The following is a 23665-nucleotide window of genomic DNA, read 5'->3' as shown; positions in this document are numbered from 1 at the left end:
ATATTCTCTGCTTTTTTGCTGGAAAGCTCACGCAACATACATGCTGTTTGTCAGAGAGAGTCCGATAGAACCCGATCTAAAGAGTTTCTCTTACCTTCCTAAGACAGCTCCAATCTCGCCGATCATCTCTAGCAGCTATCTCTTTCTCTCTTTCTTTCTCGTCTCGTTGATCATGGCGAATGCAAGCATGCAGTTCGGCAGGAAGAATGCAATTCCCGTGAAGCTGGAAACCGCATTATTCCGTGCTCAACTTTCTTGTGCTGCACATGTGTTTCTTGGTGTCGGGCGTTGCATCCATCAATTCCGTGAGTTATTTCGCGATCACTTGCCGCGTTTGCCATTCGTCAGTGGGAAAGTGTACTTTCAAAGTGCTTATTTTTGAGTGTGTTTGGGTACGAATTACGCATCGAGATCTATCGAAAATGGAACCCGAAGGCCCACCCGAACTCGTAGCATCCAAAAGTTGCCGTAACGATAAGAAGCTGGTGGCGTTCATACTTGAGCAGCGAATGAAATTGAATGAATCTTGCTCGCCAACCATCACGTTTTATAGTAACGTTAAGAATAACATCCATGCATTGTGGTTCTACAATTACTGCGAGTACTACATTACTCACTATTCTTCGAGTTGGCCAAACACCACCAAACTGAAAATGTATCTACTTGTGCAGTTGAACCTACTGATCGCCTACAGCACACCCGGTTCTAAGCAACTCACGGAAGGATACCTGAAGCGAGCTCGAATCGCATACGACAGCGAGGAAGACTTCTACTGCCTGTATAACATTTTACATGCAAAAGAGGTCAATACGACCCATTTCGCAACCGATGCCTCCGCACAGACTTTATTCGATAGAGCTCGTATGCGAAGAAATGGAGTTGCTCATCCGACCCCTTATAAATACCGCATGTTTGAGAATCACTTAAGCCAAGTGGAGTGCAAAGAATCAGTTAAGCATGGCCGTCATCTCAATGCTCGCCGCAGCCTGCCAACAGGAAGTACGGCTCTACGCGAGATGCCATACGTGAGTGTGCTCATGAATGACTTTTGGGTGCGATGTCACCATTGTCTGAACTACGCACCATTCGTTCTCATTCCGTGCCAATCCTGCTCGTTGGCAATGTTCTGTTCTGTGACCTGCCGTACCCGTGCCTGCGAGGAATATCATTCACTGGAGTGTGCCATAATGCCAATCCTAATTGGACAGTGTACGCCCATTGAGTTTCTCGCTCTGCGCCTTACAATCCGTGTCTATAAAATGTTTCCCATAACGTCGGATGCACTCGTTGCGTACATTCGAGGACTAACTGATAACGTCAGAGCTTATGATTACAGTGCACCTGATGCGGAGGCAGATTATCGGAAGATCTACAGATTGGCTACCAACCGACGTCATTTGTCCAAACAAACCCTGACCTATGACGGACTGAGAGCAGTCTCACTGGCTAAGATGTTCGTGCGTGAACATAAGCTACCGACCAGCTTTGAAGAAATTCTAGCCGAGCTAACTGTAGTTCTGCACTAGTTCTGCTCACGACGGGCAGCATGTTCAACCACTCATGCACCGCGAACGTAGAATATCATCTGTCGCGGGACGGTGAAATTGTATTTGTAACTGATACTTACATTCCAAAAGGCTCGCAGATGTACATCGACTATCGGTAAGTTGGCTTAATAAGCTTTAGGCTTGTGGATAAGTATTGCTATAAGTCTATCTATATTCTCCACAGCATTAATCCCTTGGATAGCAGATATGTCTTTGAATGCTACTGTCATCAGTGTGCAAGCAAACGTGTGCTAAGTCAACTATCATTTGAGTCGGAATACAAGGGAGTGTTTTGAAGTTCTTGGTCGTCGGAGAGCAGTTTCACAAATATTAAAAACTTCTAAAACGACGTTGTCCACTGTGGTAAGATACAACTCTATCAATCACTGATTGACTCACTGAAAACACAACTCAAGAGACTGCAGGAACGAAACAAGTCAAAGGCGTACTACTTTTAACTGTGATCGGAAATTAGATTACGTCGTGGGAGGTGATCGTTAAATTAAATTAAGCCCATCATTATCCTTCATTCGTTACAAACATCTCAAGAGTACCAACTATATATGAACGGAAGTAGCATGGCTCTCGTTAAGGGATCGAGGCTGAGCTTAGAAAATGGAGTCCGTTTTTTGTTAGAACAAGAGTGTTTGTAGCTTAAACGTTTTGTGGACTGTCAACTACGATGATGAAGGAATTGAATTTTTCCCAATTGATAAATTTTCTCATCATGAAAGTAGTAAAAAATAAGAATGTGATTACATTGAAATAGTATCGAGAGTCAACAGGGCCAGGCTTAGAGCATATTGGCTTAATATATTTTCAAACGACGACTTGGTACAATTAGTTCTACATTTTTTAAATTATAAATATTTATGAATTATAAAAATAGGTAAAGAAGGTGTGAGAGGTGTGTGATCAACATCATCTTTATCAATAATCTGCATCACTTCCATTAACATTTATACAATCATGCATTTCTTATCATATGAGATAGATTATTGTGCCACAGTAAGAGTGTTTTGGCAATAACTGTTACGTCTACTGCCTATTGCTGCACAACAAATTTTCGCGTAATACTTCAATTATTTTACAGAATGCTTTCCACATCATTTTCTTTGTTTCAAATCAAACATTCAATTGCTTAAAGTAGGAAATAGGTAGAAAAGACTCCAATTTCCTCTACAAAATTGACAAAACGACAGGTGACTCTAAATTTGTAATATGTGGATGAAAGAATCACTCTTTGTGACCTACAAATATGTATATTATTCGGCTCAATATTTGAAACGTAATAGGAATGAGCATGATTACGCATCAGTCAAATAAATTGGAATTACTGAATTCAAACATAGGAGAGAATCAAACGGTTCGAAATTTCTACAAATAAAAGATTGTTGAGGTAATTCAGCGTTTGGCAATAAACCAATGCCCATCTATTCATCAAACGCTGTGAACCAATAAGAATTCACAGTAAGAGAAAGAAAGAAGTAAACTTCATTTGAAAATAACTGCACTAAGGTAAAGTATTTATACAAATAAATTCCGATTCAAGGCTGCTGTGAAATTACTTTCATTATCTTAAAATGTGAATTATTTGTTAATTGATACCATTTAACACTTGTGTTTGAGCCCTATACATGCCTTTTTTCGCTAAAAAAGGACATTTCTATTGGCGAAGGTGTTAAACAAAACATCGGGATAAGGAGTTTTTAAAGCTTCGAATGCAATAGCTCAAGACAAAATCAACGAACGATAACCTCGAATCTCAGTTGTATAATGTTAAGAAGTTAATTAAAAAAAAAACATTATGTTCTACTCAGACACAAATGCCAAAGTGATGGCACTGTCTACGCTGCAAGCAGTCGTTACTCAAGTTTTTCGGTGAAAATATAAATATTAATGTCAAAAAGCATGGTAAATTCTATGGCTAAGTTGTTTCACCTTATCGTTTTGTTGCACAAATTTATTTATTTTCCATTGATAGACGAAAATAAAATGTGGAAAAGATGGATGAATGCAATTTTAATTTCGTTATGCATGATTCGGACATCAGTACTTATATTCCAATGGGTGGCTGTGACCCCAGACCAAGCGCTTGAGGGCAGAGTAGTTTTCACACTCCTTGAACCTTGGCAGATCCGTCTGCATACCAAAGTTGTCGTAAAATCGTCAAAGCCTGCACAGAGATACGCGTGTCTTTGCTGCGGGAAAGTAAAGAGGAATTGATCTGCAGTGATCATTTTCAATACGCGAACATTGAATTGAGTTGAGTGCAAATCCAGCGGCCGACAATATGATTTACAACGTCCGAGTGCCGAGCCCCACACATCGTTTTGCTCGATGTTTATGACTCTTGCGTCTCGCTGCATTTCCACATTCGTTCCGTGTGTATGGGTGGCAGAATACGTATTTGAGCAGAAGCCGACAGTCAGAGTCTCATCATGCTGTCGATGTTTTCTTGATGACCATAAGTATATGCTTAATTTTCATAAGGGATATTAAAATTTGTATTATTGTCATTCCGTTTGCTCGCATTCGGTTGAAGCTCATATTTCTTTGTCCTTTGTCTTCCTAATTTATGTGATGTGATGTGTGGAATAAATGTATGAAACGAACTACACAGGTAGCAGATAAATTAATAACTTACAATCCATAGCAGCTTCCTCACTGCAAGGGAACGGTCCAGATGGGATTTGAACCCCGCTACTTCCGTGTAAAGAAGATAGCAGAAGAACAAAACATTCAAACCAAACAATTTGTTTAATAAAAAAAATTATTTCAAGAAAAATATTACAATTCTTAGGGATTGTATAACATGAACTAACGAGTTTAATGTTCTTTGTTTTACTTGTTTAAGGTTAAAAAAATTATACAATCTAACATTAGTTTCTATCGCTCGTGGCTTTTATTCACACTAGCTAAAGTGCGATCATTTAAACGTGCTGTGTCAGTTTCAATGTGATGCGGTCACTCAACTTCCACTCCGCTTGAAGCCTCCGAGGTGCTGAATCCGCCACCTCGAACGCATTTCTTCTCCAACGTGCTCAGCAATAATTTCCCTTCTTCAGTACAATCGTTGAACTGAAAACCGAAAAGACCCCAGACAAAGGAATGCAAGCTTGCAAAAAATGTGCAGTCAGACGAGGTCAACCTTTAATTGCAAAATGCTAATTTCAATATCCTCCATTGAGACTCCGATTGTCGGCTTTTACTCAAACACGTATCCCACCGCCCGTTTCCACGGAATGAATGTAGGAACGGAAAGAGACGAAAAGATCATAAAATGATCACTTGAACGATGTAAATCATATCGGCGGTCGATTGACTTGCGCCCAGACAGAAGCTTTGACTTAGCTTTGTGCATCACAGAGAAAAGTGAGTGTAGATCACATGCTTCTTTGCTTTCCGAAAAGTCTCACATGTGCGCGAGCTTCTCGTCTCGTCCTATGACATCCGCCCATGCGATCATGGTAAACCCTTTTCCCTACCCCAGCCAACCTCAAACTGCAAAAGTTAGTTTTTAAATACAGTTTTAAGTCTAATGATAACTTAGTTTTGATAGCATTATGTATCTCATGGTAAGCAGTGGATTAAGAAGCCATACAACATTTACCCTTTGTAATTTTCATAAGCCAAACACGAGTTTCCTCTTTGAATCGTCGAAACAGATTGATCTTTTATTTTTTGACATTTTCTTGACATTTCCCGTCTGACATTATTGTGACATCCACGATAAATAAAGACTGCGGTAGCCTCGAAATCAAGGTCTATCAATTATCGATTTTGAGATTACTACAACTCGGCTTTCCTGACCTTAAATTGTCCTCAATTTAATTTCATCCATTACAAACTGAAAGTGTTGCATCAGGTGTCTCTAGAACGGGGTCAGCGTCAGGTGCCACCCATTTTTTTAATTTATCTGCCTCAAGAACTCCATCGTAAGGAATCTGGGTTTGCTGACATCCTTCAATATCGCGAATTATATAACGATCGTTTGGTAAACATCTATGGACGACGTATGGGCCCCTAAATTTGGCTATTAGTTTTTTATTCGTATTTGGACTATTATCTACGTTACGAATGACGACGACATCGCCTTCTTGAAATTCAATGGCTGGATGATGGCTTTTTGCAAACTGTACTTCGTTTTTCTTTTGTGACCTGATGATGTTTTCAGAAGCCTGGTTTCGTATGTTGTGTAGATCTCTTTGACCAAAATCGACTTTGTCTTCCAAAAATTCAGTTAATTCGTCCACAGCAACACCTCGCTGATCCACACCAAATATTAGCATTGAAGGAGTGAACAAAGTTGAAGAGTGTATGCTATTATTCAAAGCGTATTCTACGGAGAGAAGTTTGGCACTCCAATCTGAGTGGTCATGCGGATTGGTTGTCTTGCTTAACATTGGTCTCAACACTCGGTTCACTCTCTCTACTTGCCCATTAGCCTGAGGCGATGAGGTAGCTGTAAGAACGTGAGTGATTCCGCGATTCGACAAAAATTCTTCAAACTCATTGGATGTGAAGCATGTACCTCTATCGCTGATAATTCTTTTTGGGCGACTATAATAGGCAAAGTATTGTTCTAGTGAATTACATACACTTCGGGTGTTAGTTGTAGCGGCTGGATAGAGTTTCGTAAATTTAGTAAATGAATCTATTACTACCAAAATGTACTTTTTCTGTGATTTTATCGATGGTAAAGGGCCTAAATGATCGATGTGTATAGTATGAAAGGGAAGAGGAACTTTTGGTATGCTATGCAAATTCTTTAAATTTTTCCTCGTAGGTGCAGAATATATAATGCATTTCAAACAATTACGTATGAAATTTTGTACGCGCGTCTTCATCAAAGGAAACCAGTACTGTTTGCTTATAACAGAGCAGCATTTACTCACTCCTAAATGCCCTAACTTTTCGTGAGTATTTCGAATGATATTGTTTATCATTTCACGAGGTACTAATAATTGTCTTTTATGTGAAGAAGAAACTCTATAAACAACCCCATTTTCCATCGTGAATCCTTCAACCATCTCTGATTTTAATTTACTTTTAAGATCCTCAATTATTGGATCCCGTGATTGAGCGATTCGTAGTTGATGGTCAACCTCAACATCGTCTGTAATAGCTACAATTTGCTTTCGGCTTAAAGCATCCACGTGCCCCATAGAATTTCCAGGACGATGCACTATGGAATAGTTATAGTCCTCCAAAAACAATGACCATCTTGCTATTTTCGCAGAAACGTTGCGGTTCTTTAGCGTCTCAACTAAAGAATTGCAGTCAGTGACTATTTTAAACGGAATGCCATGTACATAAGTGTGAAATCGTTTCAAAGCATATATAATCGAGAGTGTTTCTAACTCGTAACTATGAAGTTTTGCTTCGTCTGGGGAAGCGGTCTTGGAAAAATATGCAACTGGATGAAGCTTGCCATCTTCCTGTTTCTGAAGAAGCACTGAGCCAAAACCAATTGCACTAGCATCACAATGGAGCTCCGTCTCACAAGATGGGTTGTAAATTGCCAAAACGGGGGCATTGACCAATTTATTTTTCAGAAAATTGAATGCGTTTAGACAAGTGTCGTCAAAAACAAATGAGGTGTTTTGCTTCAACAGGATACTGAGAGGTTTGGCTATTGTGGAAAAAGAAGAGACAAATCTTCGGAAGTAGGAGAAAAGGCCCAAACATCGCTGCACTTCCTTTGCGTTTTTCGGAACCGGATAATTCTGTATGGCCTGAATGTGGTGATCACTTGGGCGAACTCCCTTTGAGCTTGCACGATAGCCAAGGTAATCTAATTCCTCATAAGCAAATTTACACTTGTCCATCCGCAGTTCAAGGCCATTTTGACGAAGAGTGCTTAATACATCACTTAGCGTACGCAAGTGATCTTCGAAGTCAACAGATGCAATAATAATATCATCTAAATATACTACCAGCTGTCCATTGTCTATATACTTTCGCAAAACGTTATTGATAAATCGTTGAAATTGAGACGGGGCATTCTTCAATCCGAATGGCATCTTCACATATTCAAATTGACCATATGGTGTGACAAAAGAAGTGTATTTAATTGAGTCTTTGTGCATTTCTATTTGATGAAATCCACTCTTCAAATCCATCAAAGTGAAAAATCGTTTGCTTCCTAAATGTTCAAGACATGTATCAATGAGTGGGAGGGGATAATTATCTCGGATGGTTATCTTATTAATTTGGCGGTAATCCACACACTTGCGGATTTCGCCATTTTTCTTGCGCACTAAGACAATCGGAGAAGCATACGGGGAACTGCTGGGACGAATTATACCCTTTTCAAGAAGATCATTTACTATTTTCCTTACTTGATTACGCTCAACAATAGAGAGGCGTCTCGGTTTGCTAAAGATCGGAGTGTCATGCATGAGACTAATTCTCATTGCGTGATTTCTTTTATCAGTTTCATTGAAAACATCATCAGGAAGATTACAGTAGTTGTCTACTACGACTGAGTTAACGGCATCTATTTCGTTTGGTTTTAGGTGTGTGCCAATGTCTAGGTTATAAGTTGTGTCTTGTATGTCAATAGCGCACATTTTTTCGAACGTTTTTCGGAGATCTTCGTAACTGTCATTAAAATAGCCATTATTAACTTTGTTTAGGTTAGAGTTACTTATGCCACATACTTCAGCCTGAATGAAGCTCTCTACTACTTTTGAGGGAATGTCGTCACTAGTTAATATGCTACCTTTTACCTGTTCCATTGAGACACCTTTGAAAATGCCAAATGAGCGCAAACGCGAAATCACAAGTGGTTCCAGAAAACTTATATTTTTATTATTCATTTTTGACAATGCTTTTGCAGAATATTTACGAGAAAATACACACAAGTGAACATTTAGTTTCTGCAGTAAGTCTCTACCCACAATTACGGGCCAAAATATTTCATCTTCCGGTAGGATGATAAAGCTATGTATTACCATCGTATTATGGAATCGTATGCGGCATTTTACTACACCGAAGGATGTTAATTGACGATTTCCAAGACCTCGGAATCCAGAATTACACGCATGCCTAAGAAAAGTAGAAGGCACTAATGCCTTACTGATGAAGCTCTTCGAGCTACCCGAATCAAAAAGAGAACACACTTGTGAATAACAGGCCTGACGCTCATTTCCAAAATCAAATGCAACACTTACCTCCTGTTCAGCATCTAATATATCTCTCTCTCCATCATGTTCACTGACAGCAGCAGATGTCTTCTTTTGCCTCTCAGGGCAGTTCTGGAAGGTATGTCCCATTTGATGACAATGAAAACACGATCCAGCCGGTCGGCGAGGTGAAGGGCAGGATCCCTGGTAATGTCCGATTTTAGAACAGTTGTAGCATCGGATTTCCTCAACGGTGTTCTTTTTCTGCACAGCTACAACAGGACGAACAGATGTCTTCGATGGAGTATTGTCTGTTGAACTGCATTGGGAGCGAATCTTCTCGTATTTTTTCAACATTTGTTGGAGCTCATTTACAGATTTGGCAGCAAAACGGATAGCAGCCGTGTTTATTGGATCCCCGATACCATCAATAATGATATTGATTAGATCCTCTTCTGCAATATGGTCACTGGCGATTTGCTGCATCTCTAGCACGTATCTGGTAATCGATTCGTTGCGGACAAGTCGTCGTGCTCTCAACTGTCTGAATATGTTTTCGATGGATGGAGTTTTCTCGAAGGTCTTCAATAACTGCTCCTTTAGTTCGGCGTAAGTCACCACATCAATAGATTTTGCTAACAATGCCGCTGTACCCGTTAACAGGCGACGAGTATTATAGAATTTGGCAGACTCGTCCATGTTGTACGGGTTAAATGCTCGCTCTAGCTCACGGAGCCATTGTTCAATTTTTACGTTGTTGTCGCCGCTGAACTTGTCTATGAATTCTTCGAACTTTATTATTGTCGCCGATGATGACGCGTTGGAATTGCTACGAGCTTCTAGCTGCTTGATCTTTTCTCGAAGCTCCAATATTTCGAGTTGTTTTTGCAACGAAATTATTTCATCGTCTGGTTTCATCGATGTTTCCTTTGCGGCACTCATCACAACTAAAGTTTCGGGAATGGTATTTGCTTCAAATGTTCCAGACGGGTCTGCCACCATTTTGTTCGAAACACCTTCACCATGCGTTTCAGCAAGCGCGTTCTTAACCTCACTTATGGGGTCGGCAGGAGCACCAAAGACGCTAGCGTAAAGCTGTCGAATTTGGGTGATTGTGGCTGTTTCCGGCACTGTAACTTCAGCGTGCGAAAGGGCACAAGTCATCTCATCTCTTGTCGGCATTTTTACACTAATATTCACAGGATTTGATAATATTCACAGGGATCTGAGTTGTAATTTTCATAAGTCAAACACGAGTTTCCTCTTTGAATCGTCGAAACAGATTGATCTTTTATTTTTTGACATTTTCTTGACATTTCCCGTCTGACATTATTGTGACATCCACGATAAATAAAGACTGCGGTAGCCTCGAAATCAAGGTCTATTAATTATCGATTTTGAGATTACTACACCTTCAACTGTAAATAATGCTGATTCAGTCCATGTTCCATGATATGCCGTTTTTTATCGAGCATAATACACATAATACACATTTGAAACCGCTCTTACTTCCGAAAACAATGCGTAGACACTATTTCATCAACATTTCATTTACACTAAAATTTATTAATAATAATAGTATGTTTGAAACCCTTTTCCTTTTTTTAAATACCTCACATCGAGTTAAACATCTAAATTATTAATTAAAAGACAGATTTTAAGAAATGATATCTGACATCTGATGGTATTCGTTGATATGAATTAGTTATGGTCAATGCAGTCAACATTCCTATCTCTTAAAAAAATAATTTATCAGTAGTCTTCAACATGTGCCAAATTCACCAGTTTATCCAAACGATCCAATTAATATATTCTACAATGGAATGTGATTTCAATTGCTGACAAACATAATGCGTTATCATTAGCGTTATCAATATTCCAAGCCTCTAATTTATTTTCCAATTCACGTTACTCATCGAGCAGTGCTCACATTTGGGTCTCCTTACATTTCCTTCCTTGTGTTTCGAGGCAGTGGTTGATGATTGTTTGTGTGTTTTAAAACTTACATTTCTCATCCACAACCCTGTGTAAGTAAGCAATACTTTTCGGTAATCAGATGCAGAAAGTTTACCTCGTCCGATAGGACATATTGTCCATGTCACCGTTGATCGTATCGATCATATCGTATCAAGTCGTACGAAGGTATAGGGACTCACAGCTGCTTACTGTAAGGAACCTCTAAAGGATTCTAGAACTGGACGAGTCTCGGAATATTAATAAATGTAAACTCCTAAGTCTTTGCATTTAAGTGCTGTTCAACCGTTCAATACAAAGTTCGGTTGAACAGCACTGAACTGAATCTCTTAAGGTCATGCCGGCCATCTAATGGCTTACTAGACTACCGATACCTCGCTGTTAGGTAGTCAATTCTCACTACGGGGGGGCGGGTCCGGATGGGAATTGAATCCCGGTCCTGCCGTATGAAGACCGGCCCGCTGTCGCCTATACCACCGGGACGTCCAACTCAATTTTATTTATTTATTTTCCTCCTTTAGCGATGAGTTTCAAGCGCTGCGAAACTGTTTACTATATGTACTTCAACTAAATTAGCGTGCTTTACTGTCTGGTGGTTTCACGGAAAAAGGTGTATGGCTTCATTTTGTTCTAAATGTCTTATCGCATGTTGCTTTCTGGATTCACCATCGTTAATTGTCATTTTCGACGATCAGTAGTAGTTGTCACAGGCGTATCTTCCTATGAGCGGACCGACCGGCCGTATGGGCCCCCGCCTCGAAAGGGGGCCCGAGCTAAAGCCCAAAATGAAATGGTTGTTGTAAATACTTGAGGATGGAAGGGTCACCGATGGCTGCCTCAAAACCCTATAGCTTGCTCGTTACTTGTTCACCAACACGGACCTCCATGCGAGACGAACTGGATCCAATTTTATGACAAGCATTACCTCCGTCTTTAGCCTCTTTTCATCGGTCTCGACTCGAAAAAGTGTGCTCTTCTCACAACTGAAAAGGTTTATATGATGAGTCTGAACTAAATCTTCACACCGTTTCGCAGTGGTCTCCGATAGCCTTTAATCTTCTCGTGGTTTAAACGGGAAACTAAGAAGAAGATAATGTACTCCAGAAAAAAAAAACTTGAGAAAATCAGTACCTTTGAAAACTGCACCCAATGCAAAGCTGCAGACAGTGATATCCATCGTGCCAATTATGCTAAACTAAATAGTCATTAATACTCAGCTTCCAGTCATCCGTATGAGAAAACAACGAGAGACGCGAGAGGCGTAAAAGTTGACGGAACAATGAATGGAAAGATGCCTACCGGCTAACAAAAGTGTTTACACGTCTTTGCGTTTCGAACATGATCACTGCAGATCGATTCTTCTTTGCTTTCCGACAAACATTTTTAACCTTCGGCTTGTGGCTTGCTGGGGATTTTATGATCATTCTTGATGTGCAGCTCAACGCTAGTTACCCTGCCCTCAAGCGCCTTGTCTGGAGTCACAGCTTCCCATAGGATCATAAGCACCAAAGCCAAAGAATCACGCCTAACTACACTTCTGACCACAAATGTCTTCATTGACAAACGTTTGTTAAGACCGAAAACACTCATGCAAGGTCATTCCTGCCGTGTTGTGTCATGCCTTCATGTAAGGTTAGTTTCATTTACTTAGTTAAACTGCTCCTTTGCAATGGTTATGTCGACGAATGATCATGTCCACTGTAAATAATCTTTGAATACTGTTTTCTAGGTTTCCTGTACCAAGGAAAGTCTGTAGACGTATTCTTGTTGCAATTAAGAAAATTGAAAAGAACAATACAAGAACAGGCCACACAACCACAGATTTATTACATCGAAGCAAGCATGCTTAGTGAAAAATGAAACAACACGCAGCAATAAATTAATTGAAGAATTCTAGGAAATCGATAGCTGTGTTGGACTTTCGACCGTATTGACAAATATCATTTAAATAATAATATACCTTGAACCGAGTGTCGTAATATAATTAGCTTCGATTAAAGCTAATCAGTGTCTGAATGATGACTCAGATTAATGATAAAGGTTTAATTTCAACAGTATGTGGCTAAATCGCTATTTCTTCCAGTTTCTATCTCTATTTATTGATTCTGCAATCACAACCATCATATAGAATCGTATCAATCATTTAAAAAAAGGGGAATGAACATATCATTCCTTGCCCTTTTTATCTCGAAAAGAAAGGGTAGATGTGATTGGAGGGTAATGTAGATGCAGTGTGGAGAAAATATTGCACCCTTCCTTCAATCGCCCAAGATACCATGGGTGGCCATGACTTTAGAAATAAATGTCTGACGGAAGGGTCAGCAGACTCAACAATTGCATTCTTTTACCATGCTTCTTCTGCCACCAAAGCTGGGATCATAAACTTGCCATGGTGGCAAAGAGACATGTGTTCTGATAATTCCCAAACACCAGAGAAGAGTCGATCAGCAGTGATCATGTTCAATATTGCAAAACCGAGCAAAAATCCACCGACAGAACATGATTTACAACGTCCGAGCGCTAAACCCAACACTCGTGATTCCACTGCTTACTTTTACGACTCTTGCATCTCTTTACGCTTCCACGTTGGTTCCGTCTGTATGGGCGGTGGTATGCATATTTGAGTCGCAGCCGACAGTCGGAGGCTCATCATGTTGCGGATGTTTTCTTAATGACCATTAAGAAAATTCATACTTGTTTCTCTGCTTTTAGGGCAGAAATCAAATGTTTCTGTCGTGTCACCGTGTCCCATGTATCACCTTCACTGCACTTATTGCAAGCTATTGAAGCTGGGCCATCAAAAGCCCGGCTACATGACGGGCGGGGGGACACACGATCATATCCACGGAATCGCTCAAGTACCTCGGGGTCGAGCTCTGCCGCAAGCAGCACTACGGCCGGCATCTGGAGAAGGTTTGCACCAAGGCGTCGCGTATCTTCAATGCCTTGACCACTCTGATGCCGAACAAGTGTGGCCCCAAAAGCAGCATAAGGAGAGCCCTGGTTAACGTTGGGAATAGCATTGTCCCTTACGTGGCTCCATCGTGGGGACGGACAATTCTACAGAGAGACATTCATCGCATCGCGTCCTGCGAGTAGCCAGCGCCTTCCAGACGGTTTCCTACGATGCAGCTTGCGTGGTCGCAAGTACTATCCGGCTAGTCCTCCTCCTAGAGGAAGATATCTGCTGACATGACGATAAGGTAGCGAGGGGATTTCCTGGACCAGACATACGAAAGCGTCGCAGATAGGAGACCATGGAACGCTTGCAACAACAGTGGACAGCCGGATCAGAGCAGCAGGGATCGCCGGGGACGAAGACGAGGAGACTTATCCCGGATATTATGACCTTGGTAAATCGTAAGCACGGAGAAATTGATTTTTATCTCTCTCTTTACAGGGCATGGGTTTCTCTGAAGCTATCTTGTCGAGGAAGGCATCCGCGACGGCTCGCCAAACTGCCCGGTGTGTGAACATGACGTGGAAGATGTCGACCACGTAATCTTCCACCGTCCACGGTTTGCTCGCACCCAACAAGAGATGCAGCAGCAGAGCCACACCCGCTTGACGATGGACAATCTGGCGGCGGAAATGTGTGCCAACCGCGACACTTGGGAAGCAGTCCGGACTGCCGCTCGGACCATCTTCAGAAACCTCCAAGTGAGGTGGAATGAGGAAAGTCCACCAACGGCAAGACGGAGGCGACAACAACGACGGCGGAACACGGAACAAGCAAGGCAGCAACAGCTGCCGCCGTAACCGCTCACAAAGGACAACAACGACAACGGAAACAGCAGCAGCAGCGACGAGTAACCAGAGCAGCAGCAGCAGGAGCTTAGACCCAACCGGGAGTAACGGCTACGGACGGGCGGATCTGAGCAGCAGCAGCCTAAAGGAAGGCAAGAAGCAGCAGCAGCAGCTGAGACAACAAGAACGAATGACGCAACAACCGCGCGTCAACGGGATGAGTGCATCGCACAAACTATCCTACATGGAGTACTACGCACATCAGCGCATCGGCAGGTGTCGGAACAGGTCGAGGAGTGGTTAAGTTGGGTCGAATCGGCTGTCGAAGCGTCACGATGAATCCCACATAACCCATCTTGAGGGGTGGTCTGTAGCCGCAGGCCACCTTCCGAGATGGGGGCCTGTTGAATGTTCCCTCGTCGTTAACGTTGTCTACGCTTGGTTTCTTTTTCACTACTTCCACAGTCGACGAGAATGCCTTTTCCATTAACTTTGAATGTATCTGTCTTCTTTAGGAACTGCGTTCATTCGCTTGTTCCAGTATTTTACTGAATGTTACTCTCTAGAAGTACTCAATGTTTAGTAAATATTCCGACTATGCATTACCATACCGCCTAGAGCTAGCAACATTTCAAGAGGTGACATTTCTTCATATTGTCAGCTATTTAAGTAAGGATTTTTTCAGTACATCCGCTCATGGACGTGGTTCATTGGTCCATAAACATATTCCACATCGAATTTCCAAATATTTAAACCTCGTTCAAAACTTTTTCCACGCCTTGATTATGATATAATCTCAATGTGCTGGACGATGATGCTAAATTTGATCACAAGAACCGCTACTTGTGTTTTCAGGCTTAAAAGTTCTGTCCGTATGCTATTCTAGTTGTTACATGCCACCTTTTGCATTACCACGGTCCGGCACACTTTGTTTTCTTTGAAAATTTTGCCCTTCATTTCAGTTTTACAAATTTTGATGCTTGCTAAAGCCTTTAGAGGATTTACTTTTCGTAAGTCATATGAGATATCACGCTCAAGTCAGAGGTCCATGAAACCCAACTCCCCAGTTTTCACAGTCAAAGCAATAGACACAATTGGATTTTTTTTATCGTTCTCAGCAACTACATTGGCTCATACTCTGTCATCAGTTTTGCAAATGCCCGACATTCAAGAGAGATGATCAAGCCATCGTTACAATCATACGATTATGTGAACCAATGTTCCCATATACTATTGTTTTTGTTACCTTCAGGAGTCTTTGTTTAATTTTATCGACCTATGCGAAATAATTTTTAAACATCTTCATTATTCATTTATTTCATTGATTTATTTTATTTATTTAAACTAGAACATTTATTATTTGTATCATTTATTTTACTAGCACATCACATCACAATATCTTTGCAAATCTAAAAATAAAACCTATTTAATATGTCCTAACATGGAACACGGTTCATCAATCGTTATTTAAAAAGGTTAGCAACAAAGACTTCAATGCCAGGGTTGCTACGACACCACACCAAACTAGAGAATAAAAAATATTCTTTTGGAATCTGATGCGTTTACCACATTTAATGATTAATATCAAAGCCATTAGTTTCCAAAATTAATCAACGAGCGATAGTTCTGTTTATACATTCAATTCCATAATCTTCCTCTTCTTGGCCTGCTCAGGGTTGAGCACGTCAACGAGCACAGCCAACGAACTCGCTGTGTTCCTCTAGGCCTCGTGCCGAACGGGTCGCTGACGAGCACCTTCTTGGTGGGACATGAGTCCGGCAACCTTATCACGTGCCCCAGCCAACGTATCCTCCCGGCTTTAACTACCGTCAGGATATCAGCACCGCCAAACAGCTCAACTAGCTCGTGGTTCATTCTCTTACGCCACACGCCCTGCTCGCACACACCGCCAAAGATAGTCCTTAGCATCCGCCACTCGAAAATGGCGAGTACATTGTCGTCCTCTGTCAGTATAGTCCAACACTCGTACCTGCCGACGACTACCGGACGCATCAAGGTGCGGTAAATCGTACATTTCGTGTGTTGTTGGAGTCTTCTGGATCGCAGTTTGTGGAGTCCGTGTTAAGAACGATTCCCCTGAACAACGTGCCTACGGAATTCGCTGCTTACGTTGTTGTCCGAAATTACGATTGTACCAAGGTAACAGAATTCCTCTACCACCTCGAGATCGTCGCCGTCAACTGATACTCTGCTTCCGAGTCGAGCTCTATCACAGTCAGTGCCTCCGGCAAGCAGGTATTCTGTCTTCACCACCTTCCAGAGCGATGTTGAACAACAAACAGGAGAGTTCGTCTCCTTGCCTCTGACCCCGGTTAGATTCGAACGATTCCGACAGCATGCTCGAAACTCTCACCTTGCACTGCACCCCGTCCATAGTGGCCTTTAGCAACCGTACGAGCTTCCCAGGGAATCGGTACTGCTGCATGGTGTTCCATAGTTCGGTTCGATCTATGGTATCGTAGGCTTGATGACAATGAACAGGTGGTGCGTAGGGATCTGGTGCTCCCGGCTTTTTTGGGGGATCTGCCGTAGAGTAAAGATTTGGTCGGTTGTCGATTTGCGTCCAACAAATCTAGCTTGATAGCTTCCGATGAAATCTGTCACTAGGGTCGCAAGTTTGCAGAAGAGTATTTGGGACAGGATCTTATAGGCAGCATTCAGAAATGCATTAGCACTGTCCTGTCGCCCTTTTTGTACACCGGGTGTATGACACCCAGTTTACATTCGTCCGGTAGAGCTTCCTGATCCCACATCCTAACAAACAACCGATGCATGATGGCGGAAATCCTCTCCGGATCCATCTGGAACAGTTCGGCCACCAGCCAATCGCTGCCAGCTGATTTGTTGCATTTCAGCTGTTTGATGGCACTGGCGGAGGCACCTCGTCATCGTCAAGCTGGCTGTCGTAGTTCTGCACTCCTCTGCTTGCTGAGCCTAGTTCGATGCAAGATGCTTATTCGATCCTCCTGCATCTGCTGCGTTAAGGTGTCTGTCGAAGTAGCACTTCAATCATGGGAGTAAAAGAAAATCGTGCTTCATTCGTACTTTCATTCATCCTATAGAACTTGCGAGTTTCCCCCGACTGGGACAGCTGCTGCATCAGTTGCTCGTCCGACTCTTTGAATCTCCGCTTCTTGTCCTGGATGATCCGGGTCTGCTGCCTCCTCAGTCGTCTGTAGTGTTCCTCATTCTGCCGGGTCTCGCGTAGGAGCATGCGAGCACGCACTGCTTTCTTCTCGGATAGTGCTCGCCTGCATTCATCATCAAACTATTCCTTCCTCTGATACACGGTCAATTGTTCGTTCGGCTGTGCTGCTGATGGCTTGCTCCCCCATACACCATTGGTCAGCACGGAACATCGCCTTGATGGTGGATGATGGCAGCGCTTCCCCAAGCGCGTTCGCATTGAGTCGGAGTAGAGTATGGAGAGCCTATGATGTTCTGCAAGAGAAATCGGATCCATCCCCATGTCAGCGCGGTATTGCCACATACACTGACAACAGAACTGACATATTCGTAATCTGCTAACAGAACACATTTATAATGTAAATCCTCAATAAACGGAATCAGTTGATAATCTCTTAGATTTGAGTGAATAGTGGACAGCTCTGATTCTGAAGATCGCATTACACTGCTGCACATTTTGTTTTCTGATTGAATGTGACTTCACGGTTAATTAATACTAATTTCTAAATCCTTTTTTATCTTATGAATTCCTGGGAGTGCTACATGTTGTAAAATAGCCCTCGTTTTGACACCTATAACATTGAAAAAGGTTATTTTTTAGTCAGTAATTGATCAACCCAACCAATGGAGAATTGATGGAGACGCCCAGTTGATACATCGAGTACCTCACACCTCTTCGTCAGTCATGAGAGACTTCAGGTTAGCGCTCGAGAGCGACCTTTTTTGCTGCGTGAGTTAAGAGCTGCTCATATTGTTACTGCAAGCTATGCAGCGCAAGCTGTGCTGACGTCATGCAGAGAACGGCAGAAAGAGAAAAGGGTAGCAAGATCGATCGTTGCATATTCTCTGCTTTTTTGCTGGAAAGCTCACGCAACATACATGCTGTTTGTCAGAGAGAGTCCGATAGAACCCGATCTAAAGAGTTTCTCTTACCTTCCTAAGACAGCTCCAATCTCGTCGATCATCTCTAGCAGCTATCTCTTTCTCCCTCTCTCTCTCTCGTCTCGTTGATCATGGCGAATGCAAGCATGCTGATCGGCAGGAAGAATGCAATTCCCGTGAAGCTGGAAACCGCATTATTCCGTGCTCAACTTTCTTGTGCTGCACATGTGTTTCTTGGTGTCGGGCGTTGCATCCATCAATTCCGTGAGTTATTTCGCGATCACTTGCCGCGTTTGCCATTCGTCAGTGGGAAAGTGTGCTTTCAAAGTGCTTATTTTTGTGTGTGAAAGTGTGTTTGGGTACGAATTACGCATCGAGATCTATCGAAAATGGAACCCGAAGGCCCACCCGAACTCGTAGCATCCAAAAGTTGCCGTAACGATAAGAAGCTGGTGGCGTTCATACTTGAACAGCGAATGAAATTGAATGAATCTTGCTCGCCAACCATCACGTTTTATAGTAACGTTAAGAATAACATGCATGCATTGTGGTTCTACAATTACTGCGAGTACTACATTACTCACTATTCTTCGAGTTGGCCAAACACCACCAAACTGAAAATGTATCTACTTGTGCAGTTGAACCTACTGATCGCCTACAGCACACCCGGTTCTAAGCAACTCACGGAAGGATACCTGAAGCGAGCTCGAATCGCATACGACAGCGAGGAAGACTTCTACTGCCTGTATAACATTTTACATGCAAAAGAGGTCAATACGACCCATTTCGCAACCGATGCCTCCGCACAGACTTTATTCGATAGAGCTCGTATGCGAAGAAATGGAGTTGCTCATCCGACCCCTTATAAATACCGCATGTTTGAGAATCACTTAAGCCAAGTGGAGTGCAAAGAATCAGTTAAGCATGGCCGTCATCTCAATGCTCGCCGCAGCCTGCCAACAGGAAGTACGGCTCTACGCGAGATGCCATACGTGAGTGTGCTCATGAATGACTTTTGGGTGCGATGTCACCATTGTCTGAACTACGCACCATTCGTTCTCATTCCGTGCCAATCCTGCTCGTTGGCAATGTTCTGTTCTGTGACCTGCCGTACCCGTGCCTGCGAGGAATATCATTCACTGGAGTGTGCCATAATGCCAATCCTAATTGGACAGTGTACGCCCATTGAGTTTCTCGCTCTGCGCCTTACAATCCGTGTCTATAAAATGTTTCCCATAACGTCGGATGCACTCGTTGCGTACATTCGAGGACTAACTGATAACGTCAGAGCTTATGATTACAGTGCACCTGATGCGGAGGCAGATTATCGGAAGATCTACAGATTGGCTACCAACCGACGTCATTTGTCCAAACAAACCCTGACCTATGACGGACTGAGAGCAGTCTCACTGGCTAAGACGTTCGTGCGTGAACATAAGCTACCGACCAGCTTTGAAGAAATTCTAGCCGAGCTAACTGTACGCCATTTGCACATCCTTCGTGTCAACGCTTTGGTTCTGCATTGCTCCAAGGAGGACAATTCAAAAGAAGAGTACAATTCGACATCGGAGCCATACGCACTAGTTCTGCTCACGACGGGCAGCATGTTCAACCACTCATGCACCGCGAACGTAGAATATCATCTGTCGCGGGACGGTGAAATTGTATTTGTAACTGATACTTACATTCCAAAAGGCTCGCAGATGTACATCGACTATCGGTAAGTTGGCTTAATAAGCTTTAGGCTTGTGGATAAGTATTGCTATAAGTCTATCTATATTCTCCACAGCATTAATCCCTTGGATAGCAGATATGTCTTTGAATGCTACTGTCATCAGTGTGCAAGCAAACGTGTGCTAAGTCAACTATCATTTGAGTCGGAATACAAGGGAGTGTTTTGAAGTTCTTGGTCGTCGGAGAGCAGTTTCACAAATATTAAAAACTTCTAAAACGACGTTGTCCACTGTGGTAAGATACAACTCTATCAATCACTGATTGACTCACTGAAAACACAACTCAAGAGACTGCAGGAACGAAACAAGTCAAAGGCGTACTACTTTTAACTGTGATCGGAAATTAGATTACGTCGTGGGAGGTGATCGTTAAATTAAATTAAGCCCATCATTATCCTTCATTCGTTACAAACATCTCAAGAGTACACAACTATATATGAACGGAAGTAGCATGGCTCTCGTTAAGGGATCGAGGCTGAGCTTAGAAAATGGAGTCCGTTTTTCGTTAGAACAAGAGTGTTTGTAGCTTAAACGTTTTGTGGACTGTCAACTACGATGATGAAGGAATTGAATTTTCCCCAATTGATAAATTTTCCTCATCATGAACATCATGAAAGTAGTAAAAAATAAGAATGTGATTACATTGAATTAGTATCGAGAGTCAACAGGGCCAGGCTTAGAGCCTATTAGCTTAATAGATTTTCAAACGACGACTTGGTACAATTAGTTCTACATTTTTTAAACTATACATATTTATAAATTTTAAAAATTGGTAAAGAAGGTGTGATAGGTGTGTCATCAACATCATCTTTATCAATAATCTGCATCACTTCCATTAACATTTATACAATCATGCATTTCTTATCATATGAGATAAATTATTGTGCCACAGTAAGAGTGTTTTGACAATAACTGTTACGTCTACTGCCTATTGCTGCACAACAAATTTTCGCGTAATACTTCAATTATTTTACAGAATGCTTTCCACATCATTTTCTTTGTTTCAAATCAAACATTCAATTGCTTAAAGTAGGAAATAGGTAGAAAAGACTCAAATTTCCTCTACAAAATTGACAAAACAACAGGTGACTCTAAATTTGTAATATGTGGATGAAAGAATCACTCTTTGTGACCTACAAATATGTATATTATTCGGCTCAATATTTGAAACGTAATAGGAATGAGCATGATTACGCATCAGTCAAATAAATTGGAATTACTGAATTCAAACATAGGAGAGAATCAAACGGTTCGAAATTTCTACAAATAAAGGATTGTTGAGGTAATTCAGCGTTTGGCAATAAACAAAAATCGCACTGAAAATAATTTATAACTACTCCAATGCCCATCTATTCATCAAACGCTATGAACCGTTAAGAATTTACAGTAAGAGAAAGAAAGAAGTAAACTTCATTTGAACATAACTGCTCTAAGGTAAAGTATTTATACAAATAAATTCCAATTCAAGGCTGCTGTGAAATGTGAATTATTTGTTAATTGATACCATTTAACACTTGTGTTTGTAACCTATGCCTTTTTTCGCTAAAAAAGGACATTTCTATTGGCGAAGGTGTTAAACAAAACATCGGGAAAAGGAGTTTTTAAAGCTTCGAAGGCAATAGCTCAAGACAAAATCAACGATAACCTCGAATCTCAGTTGTATAATGTTAAGAAGTTAATTTTTAACAAAATTTATGTTCTACTCAGACACAAATGCCAAAGTGATGGCACTGTGTCCTCTGCAATGAGTCGCCACTCAAGTTTTTAAGTGAAAATATAAATATGCATGTCAAAAAGCATGGTAAATTCTATGGCTAAGTTGTTTCACCTTATCGTTTTGTTGCACAAATTTATTTATTTTCCACTTACAGACGAAAATAAAATGTGGTAAGGACGGATGAATGCATTTTGAGTTTTGTTATGCATGATTCGGGCACCAGTACTTATATTCCAATGGGTGGCTGTGACCCCAGACCAAGCGCTTGAGGCCAGAGTAGTTTTCACACTCCTTGAACCTTGGCAGATCCGTCTGCATACCAAAGTTGTCGTAAAATCGTCAAAGCCCGCTCAGAGATACGCGTGTCTTTGCTTCGGGAAAGTAAAGAGGAATTGATCTGCAGTGATCATTTTCAATACGCGAACATTGAATTGAGTTGAGTGCAAATCCAGCGGCCGACAATATGATTTACAACGTCCGAGTGCCGAGCCCCACACATCGTTTTGCTCGATGTTTATGACTCTTGCGTCTCGCTGCATTTCCACATTCGTTCCGTGTGTATGGGTGGCAGAATACGTATTTGAGCAGAAGCCGACAGTCAGAGTCTCATCATGCTGTCGATGTTTTCTTGATGACCATAAGTATATGCTTAATTTTCATAAGGGATATTAAAATTTGTATTATTGTCATTCCGTTTGCTCGCATTCGGTTGAAGCTCATATTTCTTTATTCAAAAAAGAAGAACAAAACATTCAAACCAAACAATTTGTTTAATAAACAAATTTATTTCAAGAAAAATATTACAATTCTTAGGGATTGTATAACATGAACTGACGAGTTTGATGTTCTTTGTTTTACTTGTTTAAGGTAAAAAAATTATACAATCTAACATTAGTTTCTGTCGCTCGTGGCTTTTATTCACACTAGCTAAAGTGCGATCATTTAAACGTGCTGTGTCAGTTTCAATGTGATGCGGTCACTCAACTTCCACTCCGCTTGAAGCCTCCGAGGTGCTGAATCCGCCACCTCGAACGCATTTCTTCTCCAACGTGCTCAGCAATAATTTCCCTTCTTCAGTACAATCGTTGAACTGAAAACCGAACAGACCCCAGACAAAGGAATGCAAGCTTGCAAAAAATGTGCAGTCAGACGAGGTCAACCTTTAATTGCAAAATGCTAATTTCAATATCCTCCATTGAGACTCCGATTGTCGGCGTTTACTCAAACACGTATCCCACCGCCCGTTTCCACGGAATGAATGTAGGAACGGAGAGAGACGAAAAGATCATAAAATGATCACTTGAACGATGTAAATCATATCGGCGGTCGATTGACTTGCGCCCAGACAGAAGCTTTGACTTAGCTCTGTGCATCACAGAGAAAAGTGAGTGTAGATCACATGCTTCTTTGCTTTCCGACAAGTCTCACATGTGCGTGAGCTTCTCGTCTCGTCCTATGAGCACTTCATCTGGCATCACATCCACCCATGGGATCATGGTAAACCCTATTCCCTACCCCAGCCAACCTTAAACTGCAAACGTTTGTTTTTCAAATCAGTTTTAAGTCTAATGATAACTTAGTTTTGATAGCATTATGTCTCATCTCATGGTAAGCAGTGGATTAAGAAGCCATACATCATTTACCCTTCAACTGTAAATAATGCTGATTCAGTCCATGTTCCATGATATGCCGTTTTTTATCGAGCATAATACACCCGTGATGCCGTGT

The 23665-nt window shown here is 41.6% G+C and overlaps 2 protein-coding genes and 1 pseudogene across 2 annotated transcripts in view; all 3 read left to right on the top strand.

Moving 5' to 3' along the window:
- Nucleotides 1–23665, top strand: part of LOC126556435 (uncharacterized) — a 507197-nt gene that overhangs the window by 375825 nt on the left and 107707 nt on the right. The gene's annotated exons all lie outside the window — the stretch shown is intronic.
- LOC126567386 (SET and MYND domain-containing protein 4-like) lies at nucleotides 423–1843 on the top strand (annotated as a pseudogene).
- On the top strand, nucleotides 18877–20388 carry LOC126567385 (SET and MYND domain-containing protein 4-like). Its single transcript, XM_050223607.1, has 2 exons — nucleotides 18877–20207; nucleotides 20277–20388. The coding sequence occupies exons 1-2, from the start codon at nucleotides 18877–18879 to the stop codon at nucleotides 20386–20388; spliced, it is 1443 nt and encodes a 480-aa protein (XP_050079564.1).

The sequence above is a fragment of the Anopheles maculipalpis genome, chromosome 2RL, assembly GCF_943734695.1.
Source record: "Anopheles maculipalpis chromosome 2RL, idAnoMacuDA_375_x, whole genome shotgun sequence".
NCBI classification, from domain to species: Eukaryota; Metazoa; Arthropoda; class Insecta; order Diptera; family Culicidae; genus Anopheles; species Anopheles maculipalpis.
Note: the sequence above shows the minus strand (reverse complement) of the source record. Positions and strands in the feature narration are given on the sequence as shown.

Excerpts from the sequence above, each read along its gene's own strand:
- LOC126567385 (XM_050223607.1), top strand. The coding sequence starts at position 18,877 with ATGGAACCCGAAGGCCCACCCGAACTCGTAGCATCCAAAAGTTGCCGT. Across the intron at positions 20,208-20,276 it reads CAGATGTACATCGACTATCG|CATTAATCCCTTGGATAGCA; the intron begins GTAAGTTGGCTT and ends TATTCTCCACAG.